The sequence below is a fragment of the Gorilla gorilla genome, chromosome 8 (genome assembly GCF_029281585.2).
Source record: "Gorilla gorilla gorilla isolate KB3781 chromosome 8, NHGRI_mGorGor1-v2.1_pri, whole genome shotgun sequence".
NCBI lineage: Eukaryota > Metazoa > Chordata > Mammalia > Primates > Hominidae > Gorilla > Gorilla gorilla.
Window position 1 is genome coordinate 101527513 of NC_073232.2, and position 13262 is coordinate 101540774.

General features: G+C 43.2%; 1 protein-coding gene across 1 annotated transcript; it reads right to left on the minus strand.

The window, feature by feature from the left end:
* Window positions 1-8688: 8688 nt before the first annotated feature.
* Window positions 8689-10106, minus strand: CH25H (cholesterol 25-hydroxylase). The gene has a single exon (XM_004049758.5). The coding sequence runs from the start codon at window positions 10035-10037 to the stop codon at window positions 9219-9221; it is 819 nt and encodes a 272-aa protein (XP_004049806.1). The 5' UTR covers window positions 10038-10106; the 3' UTR covers window positions 8689-9218.
* Between the last annotated feature and the right edge of the window lie 3156 nt (window positions 10107-13262).

Here is a 13262-nt window from a genome sequence, read left to right on the forward strand (position 1 = left end):
GATAAACCGCTATTTAAAGTGATGAGGGAAAAAAGACACAACTTATCTATGTTAGGTATGGGTAGGTGAGATAAATATACATTCTACAGATACTACGAGGATAATAAGAAAATTTCATTTTTAACATTATATCCATTTTTTATTTAAAACTCTCAGAAAGCTAGGAATAAAAGGGAATTCTTCAATCTGATGGAGGTCATGTACAAAACATTTAGAGATAATTTCAGACATAACAGTGAAACAATGAGTGTTTTTTCTCTAAGATTAAGAACAAGGCAAGGATATCCTCTCTTATGTTACTTCTATTCCATTTTTACTGGAGGTTATAGCCTTCTAGCCAGAGCAAGAAAGCTAGAAAAAGGAAAAAAAAAAAAGGCATCTAGATAGAAAAGGAAGAGGTAGAATGTCATTATTTGCATACATAATTTATTTGCATACTTCCATTCCATTCCATATCCCAACCTGTCAGAGTTTAGTTATCTTTATTCTGCAGGCTGGGATCTGGGATGGAATGGAAGCTCTTCAGCCCCAAGGGCATCCTACAAGACACAGTGCCTCTGCACAAGGCATGTACAACCCTAGTCCACAGTTACTACGGAGGCCGGATACCACTTTAGAAGATAATCTTTATCTGAGGATAAAACCTGCCTTAACAACTGGCTAATGAGCTTGAACCTGGAAAATCAGAGGTAAGAGAGAAATGGATAACAGGAAAGGAATTTGAATGGCAATAGCCGGAAACAAGGAAGAACCCTTGGACAGGTGAAGCAATGGCAGCTGAAAGAGGGCATGACATGCTGAGTGAACACATTGGAAGAGACTGGAGCAAAATGATAGGACCACCCTGGGCCCCAGCTCTGGCTTTTACCATAGAGCTATTTGATCTTAGGCAATTACTTTAAACTTTCCTTCTTGTCTGAGAAATAGGAATGAACACACAACCTACTTCACCTGGATGGCTCCCTCTTGTCATTCAGGTCTCCTCTTAAACATCACTTTCTCAAAGAGGCCTTCCCTTATCCCCCTTCTGCAGGAACCCTCCCCACCTCTCAGGTCCTCTCCATCATATCACATCAGTTCACTGTTTTTCATAGCATTAACATAATCTGAAATTAATTTGTTTATGTATTGGTTTATCATCTGGGGTGGATCTTTGAGGTGAGTTAATAAAGGTATTACTTAACCAAGCAGATTGTTGGCTTTGAAAATAAGATTGTTTTGGCCAGGCGCGGTGGCTCACGCCTGTAATCCCAGCACTTTGGGAGGCCAAGGCAGGCAGATCACCTGAGATCAGGAGTTCAAGACCACCCTGGCCAACATGGTGAAACCCCATCTTTACTAAAAATACAGAAATTAGTAGGGCATGGTGGTCCATGTCTGTAATCCCAGCTACTTGGGAGGCTAGGCAGGAGAATTGCTTGAACCCAGAAGGCAGAGGTTGCAGTGAGCCAAGATCACGACACTGCACTCCAGCCTGGTTGACGGAGTAAGACTCCATCTCAAAAAAAAAAAAAAAAAAAAAGAAAAGAAAGTTGTTTTAAGGATGAAAAGGAATCATATGTGCAAAGCATTTAGCACAATACCTATGAGCTATAGTCAGTAATTGTTATATAATAGCCATTATTATCATTATTCTTGTCACTGTTATCATGATTATTTATTATCACACTGTAGGTGCTCATTAAGGTGTTGGTTGAATTGAAGTGCTGAGCATTAGGCCAGGGAGGCAACATAGAGTAGTTTTGAATGGCCTGATGTGCTGGGCTCTGTGCTGGTAACACGGTCAAAGCCCTCAACCAGAGCAGCCCACTAGGAGGGTCAAACCAGAAAGAAGTCCCAACCTTGGACAACCAGACCACAGCTCCTGGCTAGATGCACAGCTGGCTGGCTGCACAGCTACCAGGTCTGAAACCCACCTCTGCAGTCCCTTTCCCATCCCTCTTCATTGCCCTTCAGGAGTTCTCCACCCCATCTGACCAGAATAATGTATGTTATACCTGCACTGTATACAAATTTTTTTTTGCAAACGTTTTTCATTTATGGTCCACTTTTTTCTTTCATCGATGAATACTGGTCCTTCTATCCAATCTCATACCATCCCCGTGAGCAAGTCCAGTAGTGGGTTATATGGAAAAAGCTGCCTATGGTCATATCCCTTTGAATGGGTTGATTCACAGTCTAGCTTCTTGTTATGAAAATATAATCTGTGCTTGTAGCAACTTACCTTTTCCTTGCAGAAAAAGGAAGAAGTTCTCAAAGACAAAACTCTTCTAAGCAAAGTTTGGTTCATTTTTCTATGAGATCATGAGAAGAAGGTGTGACAAAGAAAAACTGAGCTCCTGAGGGGATGGCAGAGTCCAGTGATGACAACTGATAAGGGCAGGTTCCAAAAGGGTGTGCCTGGTGTGTACCATGGCTCTGCCACTTACTAGCTAAAAGATATGAGATGAGTTTCTGAATGTCTCTGTGTCATTCATGGGTTGCTGTTAGGAATTAAATGAGTTACTAGATGTAAAATGAGTTGAGAGAATCTCGTACCTAGTAAGCATTTGATAAATGTCAGCCAAGAACAAAACAAAAGAACAAGGCAGCAAAAGAGACACAGCTGGAAACAAACACACTGAGACAGGAAAAATACCAAGAGGTGTCAAGATGTGTCAAATGGAAAGTTAGCCCAACAGAGGAAGTCAAGGTGTGTGTTAGAAAGCTGCTAGCATCCGCCGGGACCTCAAACCCATGGAGAACACAATGTGGCACTATAGGACCCATTACCCATAAGAGGTCTGTTAGGAAATAAGGATATGCCCTCCATGGGAAGGATGGGATTGAGATAAAGTTTGGGCTTCCAATTAGGCTTTGGTTCAAAGTCTTTTTTATGAGACTTGAGATGTCTTTAGCAAACATTTGGAATAAAGTCTGTATTTGAATTGCTATAAAACAGCATTTGCTCACCTTGGGTAATAGGAGGTCAAGATGGGGTTGGCTGGTACTAAATAATGTCAGAATGCTCATTTTGTTCTCCACATTGGCCCCTAACAACCACACATAGTCAGTTTGCCTTCCTGGCCTGTGGGGCACCACAGCCTCTGGCTGTCAATTAGGATGTGGCTATTCATTGTCCACTGATGACAACCGCAAAAAACCTCCCATAGAGGTTTGCGCTAAGGGGCTTCCTCCTACAACCTAAAGGCAAAAGAACACCACAGAACCCTCAGGTTTTAACCAATGTCCTCTTTACATACAAGAACCAGAAAGGTATTTAACCAGCCCAAGAAGAGGAATCTATTAGAAAGTCATGGAACCCAAAGGCAAAAAGTGTAGCAGGTTTAGGATCGAGAACCTGGGCCTATAGAGCTTCCAGAAACCAGGTCAGTGGTCTGCTCCCAGAACTGCCATTGCCCTTTCCACTCCTTCTAGGGGTATGTGTCTCTCATTTCCCACTCCCTGAAAATCTGCCTATCCTCCTTTCATTGTATGTACAGATGGGCTTTCTTGGCATCATTATTCACACAGTACGAATGGCAGCCCCAAAATGGTCACCTGGATCTGCTGGTTTACATATCCTAAATTCCTGGAAAATACGCTAATTCTTCCCAGGTGGATCAGATTTCCAACTTTGGTACAGAAAGCTGTGGTCATGATGTAGGGATCATATAGTATAACAATAGATACAGGGACCCAATCTGTGTTTGTGCGTGTACATAGTGGGAGTTGAGGAAGTTCTTAAAGAAAGGGGTCCGGGTTTTGCAGGCTCCCAGACATGGCTTTTTCCTCCTGAGAGGCTTTCTCTGGTAGGTCAGGAGAATGGATGAGCAAAGGATGGATTATAGACTGGTGTGTGTGTGTGTGTGTGTGTGTGTGTGTGTGTGTTTTCATGGTAAATTGGCTTCAAATCTAAAACTCAGAACATGAGGTCCTAGATTAATTTATCATCACCATCAACATTTGGTCTAATTGACGTACTATATACTACACATATTTAAAGTATACAATTTGATAATTGTTGGCATTTGTATACACCTGTGAAACCATCCCCACAATCAAGATAGTGAACATATCCCTCATTACTAAATGTTTTCTCATACCCGTTTGGTAATTTATGTTTGCTGCCCCTCCCTTCATCAAACTACTGATCTACTTTCTGTCCCCATGAATTCATTTGCATTTTCTGGAGTTTTATAATAGTAAATGATCTTTTTTGTCTGGCTTCTTTTACTCAGCATAATTAGGACACAATCTTATTGCTGCATGTATTAATCATCTTTTCCTGTTTATTACTGAGTCATAGTCCATTGTGTGAATGCTTTTTTAAACATTTTTTAAACAAAGCTTTTCAGAGTTCACAGAAAAAAAAATGTTCACACTATGTACCCACAAAAGTATGTGGCAGGGTGGATCTTAGCAAAATTTGAAATAAACACTTCACTCAAGTTGCTACAAGTCAGCGGAGCTATTTATGTTGGGTTTAGGCAAATGATTAGCAAAGAATATTGATTGCAGCAATTTCTAAGTAGTGTCCCATAACTACCTTCTTGATACTCAGCAAGAGACAGTAAGTAACTTGTTCAGGGTCACAGAATTTATAAGCAGTGGAGCCAGGATTGGAATCCAGGCAGAACTTGCCACGGTCGCCTAACTGGAATCACTGTCACTGTTCACTGCTGCCAGTTACCTTCTTGAACCAGATCTAATATCACTCCCTTGCTTGAGATCTGTGGACCACCCTCCCCACTCCCTCAACAGCCCAAGTCCAGGTTTCAATGCATTTATCCGTCTATTCATTATAAATCGACAAATAACAAGAAGCTCTAACATTTGTTTCAAAGCAATTTTACATACAATCTCTCAAAAACCCTGGGACATAAGCAGGTGAGTCAACAGTTCTAAAAAGTTTCAATGGCTTGTGAAGAGGCAAGACAGCAAATGTTTGTTGCTGGGACCCAATTCCAGGCTGTAACTGCCTTGTTAGACATATACCTTGAATACCTTGAGTGTTGGACACATTTCTTCCTTGCTTATTCAGTGCTCAGAGCTTCCTGCCATGTTTCAGGAATGTCAGGTTCTTTCATCCCTCTCTAATTTTGCAACTGCTGTTTCTTCTGCCAGGTATGCCTATACCCTGCTTAGTGAAGACACAAATCCTTCATGATTTAGCTCAAGTGTCCCATCTCTTTTTGGACTCCCTTAACAACCTGTTAACATGCTCCATTACAGCACTGGCCACATTAGATTAAATGCATTTGCTTGCCTGACTCTCTTTCCCAGTAGAGTGTGACTTCCTCTAGAACAGAGATTTCTGAGTGGTGATCATGGCCTGAGTTAGAAATCTGGAATTGACTATGATGGAAGATGGAGAAGAATAAGAAGGAATGTTTGAGAAATGCATGATTAATGGATAAGGTGTGTTTCTAGTTCTTCCAGGATTCATGCAACACTGAACCAATGTTTATTAAGAACTAGGCATAGTACTACAGGCAGAAATAAATGGTAGATAGGACAAAAATAGTTGTGTGTTTATGTTTATGTATGTGAAGAGAGAGAGAAGAGGAGGCATAGTGTGTGTATACACATCTAGTACAAATATAGCAGGTTTGTACATGTTTACATATATAGTATGTGTACATATAATGTGTACACATATATACTATACAGTGTGCTTATACATGTGTGCATATATACAGCATATGTATATAGTTTATAAATACATCTATGTGTACATATAATAGCATATAGTCATAGAGTTTGTGTGTATAGTGTGTACATATATAGCGTGTCTACATGTTACATGCATATGCACATATACATGGTGTATGTGAATATACATGCGTATACACATTGTGCGTATTTACTAGAATGCAATGCAGTAGGACATTTATAGACTACATTAGGAGATGGTAGGGAGGATATTAATTATAAACAATACAGGTATTTTTTGGTAAAATGAGAAGCACCTTGAGGCTTGCCTCCCTATTGTGGTGAAAGAAGAGCCATTGAAGAGAGAAGGAACAGCTGGAGAATGAGGATGGAAAGGAGTTGAGAGAAACCTCACTAAAGCAAAGCAAGAACCACATTCCAAGATGAGCTGGTTTGAAAATCAAATTCCTCTAAAAAAAAAAAAAAAGAAGAAGAAGAAGAAAGAAAGCCAAGGAAATGGAACATCAAGCAGGGAAAAGTCACTGGATTTGAGAATTAGGAAATTAGTAGGCAACCCAGAGCAAAAGTTTCCAGAGGAATGGGAGTAGAATGACTCAGAGGTAAAGAAGTAGAATCAAACAAACATAGACTTCTTTCTCTTTATAAAACTTTTGCCTTGAAAGGATGGTGGGAGAAGTAGCTTGTGATGGAAGCAGAACCAACAACTTGGCTTTATTTGATTCCCCGGAATATGAGCGAGCACAAGCATGTTTGTGAACAAAAAGCTTTGACCATTCTGAACTGCAGTCCTAGCACTCACACTGGGAAGCATCAGTCACAGCAAACACGACTACAGCCAGGATTTCGGATTCATCTAGCACTTTGCGTCTAGTAACTCAAAAATCCCTCACAACAACTCAGCAAGGAACAGTCTATGATCAACAGATAAGGAAGCTAAGGCAGAGAGGTTAAGTACCTTATCCAAAGCCACTCAGCTGGTAAGTCCCAGAACCCAGATTCCCACCCAGGTAATCTGGCTGCAATAGTTGCGTTTGTAGCACAGGTGCAATGAAGGATGCAGAAAACAGTCCTTGACCTGCCTCCTGCTCTCCCTGGGCCTGCTTAGACTGGCCTTGATCTACCTCCCCTGGCTTTCTCCCCTACCCAGGCAGAGGCTTTGGCAGCCATGTGGAAGTGAAGTAGTGGGCCAGGGTAACACTGTTTTAGGGGTAGTAACAAAGGAGGAACAACAGAGGGAGGCCATTTGTTGGTGTTGCAGGGTTTGCAGCTCTCTGGCGGTTATCAGAAGAGAAGCACAGGATACACCACCAGACCTAAGTTTAGTAGAACTGGCTCCCACTCCTCATATTTTGTAATCTGGAAAAAGGTACTTAACCTGTGTGGGTACCAATCCTCTATCCATAACAGAGGTGATGATGATAATAATAACTATTCTACATCCCTATGGTGTTGTTGTAAGGAGCAAGTGAGAAATTGTGTGACAGCGCGTGCACATATGAACTTTTTCTTTACTATTTTTATTAACAGTTTCTCAAGCTATCTGAAAAATTGCTCATCCTTTCCACTTCCGCGGTTCTACCTCCCAAGGCATTAAAAACTGTTAAGACATTCGATTGTAAGAAAGTGTTTCTAAATCCAAATTGTGCACTTTCCATGTGTATAATTTGCCCAAAATCTAAAATTACCTTATGCAGTGATGCAACATGATACATTTTTACAATTCTCTGAGGATAAGCTGTGATAAATTGTTATTATCCATGATTTACAGGGCAGCTTTTGAGTGCCTACAGCTGCTGCTTACAACTCATAGTTGCACCATAGATTCCACACCTGCCTGTTTATCCTTCTCTTCTTACTCCAGGTGCCACGTGCATCATGATAATAATATGCTACCGTCAATGTAGCATTTTCTCCTCACATCTCACTTCCTCTTTTCATGGATTTCACTTTTATAAATCAATATCGTCTTTAAATCCCAGCCTGGTCCTGATACAGAGGAGGAGGTAACTTCAGGCAAGAAGCTGAAGGAACACACACGTTGAAGGGAACATGGGGAAATCTGGCTGAGGTTCCACATTCTGGGGCATTCTGCCAAACATTTGGAGGGCCTAACCGTATTTCTTGGGAGTCTCATTTGGCAGACCGTGGAGACCAGGTCTCTAAATGGATGTTTTACCTTTAAACATGACAGTTTGGTTCAAATATAATGAGCCAAGAATTACACACAAAGCTGCCATTCTTTATATTTTGTCTAAATTGTCTTGATTTTTAACTCTACACTATATAAATTATATTCCAAAAACAAAACTAAAATGAATAGGCAGGAGTTAGATGGGGTGAGTGATGGGTGATGGGTGTGTGGTTAATAATAGGAATATTTACTGTCATCTGCAAGAACATCTGGGACACCTCCTCCTTTTCCTGAGGAATCAGGGATCCGGGGCCAAATTTCACTTTATCTTTCTTTTAGAAAGGGCTGTACCTGCTGCATGTATGTTTTAATTAAGAAAACTGAATATACAGAAATTCCAGATTTCAGAAGCAATGCTTTCATGTTCATTTGCAGTAGCTATGGATGGATTCATGAAAACAGGGGCTTCCTCAGAATCCCCTTGCACATCTATCAGCCACTCTAGTGTATACTATTGACTCACCAGTTTTGCAAAGCAAGGCACACCTCCAATTCTGTTCTTCCCCTAATCCATTCCCACAAATAATAAAATAATTGACTGCTCAGTGTTAATCTTTCTATGAAACTTTACAGAGTAATCCTATCATTTGCCTGTTATACAGAAATCAGCTGAAAAGCATTAAGAATATTAGCGTTCTTTTCCTCCATGAAACTGCTAGAGCACAACAAACAGAGCCCCTTCTCCTGCCTCCTTTTCTCTAACAACCCCCAACAGAACACCCTACACCCAGATTCCTCTCTTTCCATGGTAAGGCTGATGGAGGCTTAGAAGGACACTTGGTATGCCCGCTCCCTCTTCCCTTTTTTATCAGTCAAAATACCAGTGAAACGGGAGTCAATACTTATTTGATTCATGTTCTTTTTTTTTTCTTTTTTAAAGCACGAATAACATTTCTTTCAAAATAAATATACAGTTCTATAAAAAAATATAAGAAGGTACTATAATCTTGGTCACTGTCCAGCAGAAACATGTTTGATTGCTTTTAGAGTCAGAAGTCAACACCATCCACAAAAATGCATTCTTTTAGTCAAGTTTTAGAACACTTTGAAACATAGAAAAGTCCTTATTCTACAAACAAGTCCTTTTAGAGATACTCTAAATATGCCAGTGATGAATGTCTAATTCATATGCAGGATTCAAGGCTATTGAGGTGAGCTAGACTAAGAATACCAAGAACACAAAATTGTATTGATACACAAACAGTATGTAAATTACTTTGTCAGATTACAAAAATGCATCAGGTTTTATCTATGGTTTTCATCGGTTAATAAGTTAGTTGCTTTAAAAATATATATAGCTCAGGTGTTTCTCTTCATTCAAGTGTGAAAGGCACAGCAGTCCCGAGTCTTAGGGACACCCACCGCAGCCACATCACCGCGCTGGGACAGATGCAGTCCGCAGCGTTCCCAGTATTTTGTCCCAGTGTGTAAAGTACGGAGCGAAGTTGCAGTTAAAGTGAGAGTGATGCAGGTCGTGGTGCACCACACCCCCGTACCACCCGAAGGGCACCAGTCTGTGAGTGGACCAAGGGAAGTTGTAGCCGGAGTGGTCCTCCACGGACAGCCAGATGTTGACCACGTGGAAGGTCAGGGTGGTGAGCGGGTGGCACCCGAGCAGTGTGACGTTCATCATGTCGAAGAAGCCCAAAGAAAACAGTTCCCAGACGCTCATATACTGCGTTGCCAGCGCGAACGAGGACGAGTTCTGGTGGTGCACCTTGTGGAAGGTGCGGTACAGCCAGGGCACCTTGTGGTGCAGCAGGTGCCACACGAAGAACTCCATGTCGAAGAGTAGCAGGCAGAACAGGATGTGGTGCAGCAGCAGGAGCAGCTCGGGAGCTTCGTGGGGCAGGAGGGCCGGGCTGCGCGCCCAATGCAGCAGCGTCACGGGGAACACAAACATCACATGCTGGTAGAGGGTCTGCCCCAGGCAAGGTAGCAGCTGCCGCGCGGATGGCGAGAAGTCAGGGTGGATCTTGTAGCGCCGCAGGGCGGGCACCCAGGAGCACAGGATATCCAGGACCACGAAGGGCAGGCAAAAGCCCACGTATGTGGTGATGGAGAAGATGACCGGGAAGAAGGGCGACTGTAGGAGGGCCTCCCAGCTCCTCAGGTGGTCCCAGAGAGGCTGCAGGAACAGCTGCCCGGAGCTGCAAAGGACCTGGGGGTCGGAGCAGTTGTGGCAGCTCATTGCGAGGCTGTGCAAGGCAGCTGAGGCTGCTGCTCGAGTCCCACCGACTTTTCACAGGACTCACGGCCCCGCCCCGAGTGATGTCAGCTGCCTTTCCATCCTTTTCCCGGCGATGCGAAGCTTGAATAAGTTAGCAACCCGGCAGAGTGGCCCTTGATTGCTGTAAATGTGCTCATCTATAGCCGCATCTTACCGGCTTTTAGATATGCGTGTATGCAGTGGCACTTCGTACTTTTCATATAAGTTCTGATTTTTCAGTTGACGTACAATTAACACGTGATACAATGTACAGATCTACCGTGTGGAGTTTCTATGAGTTTGGCAACTCAGTTCACGTGTGTCATCACGGGTCTCAAACTAGACCGTTTACATTGCCACCAGAAAGCCCTCCTTTGTAATCAATGCAGAATTGCTTGTTTTTTAATGCATACGTATAACTGCATCCATGTGCTTTCATAAAGACGCAAGCATAATCGCATTTTAAAAAACTGTTTAAAGCTACATGCGGTCTGTAGCTCGGGTGTTTTCTGAGAACCCGGTTGCTGTCTATCCAGCGGCGATCGGGAAACGAGCCCTTTGCACAGGGAACCGCTGGTCCCCGAACGCCGGCGGTGACCGTCAGCTCAGGAAATCAGACGGGAAGGGTGGCCGGATGGGAACCTCCGCCAGCTCCAGCTTGTCCCCAGAGTTTTCCTGGCCGGCGGGCAGCAAGCTAGAGAGACCACGCACGCAGGCTCTCCGGGAGAGGCCGCAGCCCGGCCCCGTAGCTACCCTCGGCGGCGCGTCCCGGGGCGCCGGGCCCGCGATCAGAGCCGGAGGCACCACCGCACAGCGAAAGAGGGCTCCGCGGCGGCCAGGCTCAGCTTTGCCGGGAAAATGCTGGGTTTAACGCCCAGTCTGCGCCAATCTGGCTAAAAAGCCCGTTGTATCTCAATTTGGGGCGGGAACACTTAATTCAGCAAACCACCTGCGTTGTTCGTCAAGGGAAAGAGATGTGAGTTCCTGAAGCCTCCCGGGAGGCTGTTGAAGGACCAGGTGATGTCGTCACTACCCAGCCCTTCCCCTTGTTGGCTTTGTGGGGCCAACTTGCACTCGCCCTCTGCCTCCCGTCCTTGAATCCACTCCGGGCCCACAGACCCCGGCTACGGGGCTCTTCTCTATCCCCTGCGTTTCTCCGCCACCCAAGTGGGGTCCTCGGGCCAGGGGCCACCGAGCACAAGGAGGTCGGTACTAGGAGAGCTCTTGAGAGACCCTGGGAACAGCACAAAAATCCTCGCGTTCAACCCGGGGTCTGACACATGACACGATACAAGGGTCCCTTAGGGGATAGACGTTTTAGACACCAGCTTTGAAGCCGGGGAGCACTCCTAATTCTTGCTTAGTGTCTTGTATCTATGTGGTTGTGTCCAGCCCTTTACTCCTTGAAGCTTGCATTTTCTTATCCCCCCGATTCCCCACAAAGGGAAATTGAGAGTATTAAATGGAAAAATAATAAGTCTACCGTGTAAAGCCCACCTACTAGGTGCCACGCATTGGCTAAATGTTTTATTTGAATTGATTTTATCCAATCCTCAAAAGAGCTGGCTTCCTCACCCTGCCAAGAAGTAGGACTATTATTATTGCTGTGGGTTTACAGCAGTAAAATCATAGGTCCTAGCACACAGCAAACACACCAAGTAATATGCATGGTATTTTAAATTTGTACTCCACACGTTACCTAAAGAATAACTGAGAAATTTGAAATTAAAATCAAGTAAGATTAAAGAGAAATAAAAGATATAAAGCCATCTATTATGAGGAAAGAACAAGTACTACAAAAATATGGACCAATATATGGGCCTAAAACTAAGATAATATATGGTATATATGCATACATATGATATATATAATATGCCAATTCATAATATGTAATATATAAGATATAGATACGTATAATAGGCCAATTTGTAATTCAGAGTCTCCTAACTGGTGTGTGTCCACTAACTGCCACTGATGGAATACTGACATTCCTTAGGTGCTCATTCCCAGGAGCCCTCAGCAGTAGCCTCTAGTCCTACAGCAGCCTTTTTATTTAACCCAGTGTACTATGAAAACGTTATTATATTCTGCTGACATATTTGCTGTTGATGAGATAAAGGTTCAGAAGCAGCGTTGAGTTTCTTGACAGCCAATACAAAAAGGGAACAAGGGTGAATTTTTCTAATGCTGCTGCTTTGATTTCTAGATGATAGCAGAAAATAGGTATAATGTAGGCCCCTAGTTGCTTCCAATTAAACAACCTGTCCTTCCAAGGCTGTCCACCTCCACCGCCCGCACGCCCCCCGCCCCAACATCTCCTCCCTTCCCCGGTGTTGTTTTCACTTCACTTTTAGGGTAACCCAGAAACTTTTCTTCTCATTCCGGCTAGACGTGGTCTTGTCCTTGATGCAGTGTCTCAGAGAAGAGCGTCCTTCTCACTGCTCCAAACGGACCATTAGAGCTCACTTTCTCAACATTAAAATTGGATTTCTGCTCATAAGTAAAATATCACTCAAATTTACCCTCAACAGAAGTTAGCCCTCAAATTTCCTTTCAGCACACATTGTCCTTTTCTTGTGGTCTCAGTTATCATGCTTGGGTGCTCTGGTTGCGAGAGCAAGAAAGATTTTTTTTTAAGTGAGTGGCATTAACGGGTTTGCTTAATTTGGATTTAGCTGCTAGATATGCTGTCAAGACTGTCTCCTTTGAGTCCCCAGCCCCAACCAACCCATTCATTTTCTGCTTTGGTGTATCCATCGTCTATCGCTGTTAGAATAGTGTCCATGTGCCGACTACAGAAAGCCGAGGGCAGCAAAACTTGAGAGCGCTGGCTTCAGCCTGCTTTGTCCGTACTCTCCCCCGTGACTTTGTGGCACTTTGAAGGATAGCAACTAGCTTCTCTGCCATCTCTGCACTTGCAACTGACCAGGACAGAAGTTTTTGTCTAACATACAAATGCAACCATCCCAGGGAAATTGGTGAATTACAGTCGTATTAGTTCTCCACTCTATATCATGTGGAATGCTGAACAATATGTCAGGTAACCAAAAACAGGATCACTTAATGGACCAAAATAAAATTGAACACTATCAAGTGCTGACTAAGGTGGTATCATTTCTTGAATTTGGCACATGTGCACCTTTAAACAGTTTTTATTTGCACAAAAATGTAATAGCTTGCTAGATGAATAGGTCTTTTTAGAGCACA

Coding starts and splice junctions, on each gene's coding strand:
- CH25H (XM_004049758.5), bottom strand. CDS start 10,037: ATGAGCTGCCACAACTGCTCCGACCCCCAGGTCCTTTGCAGCTCCGGG.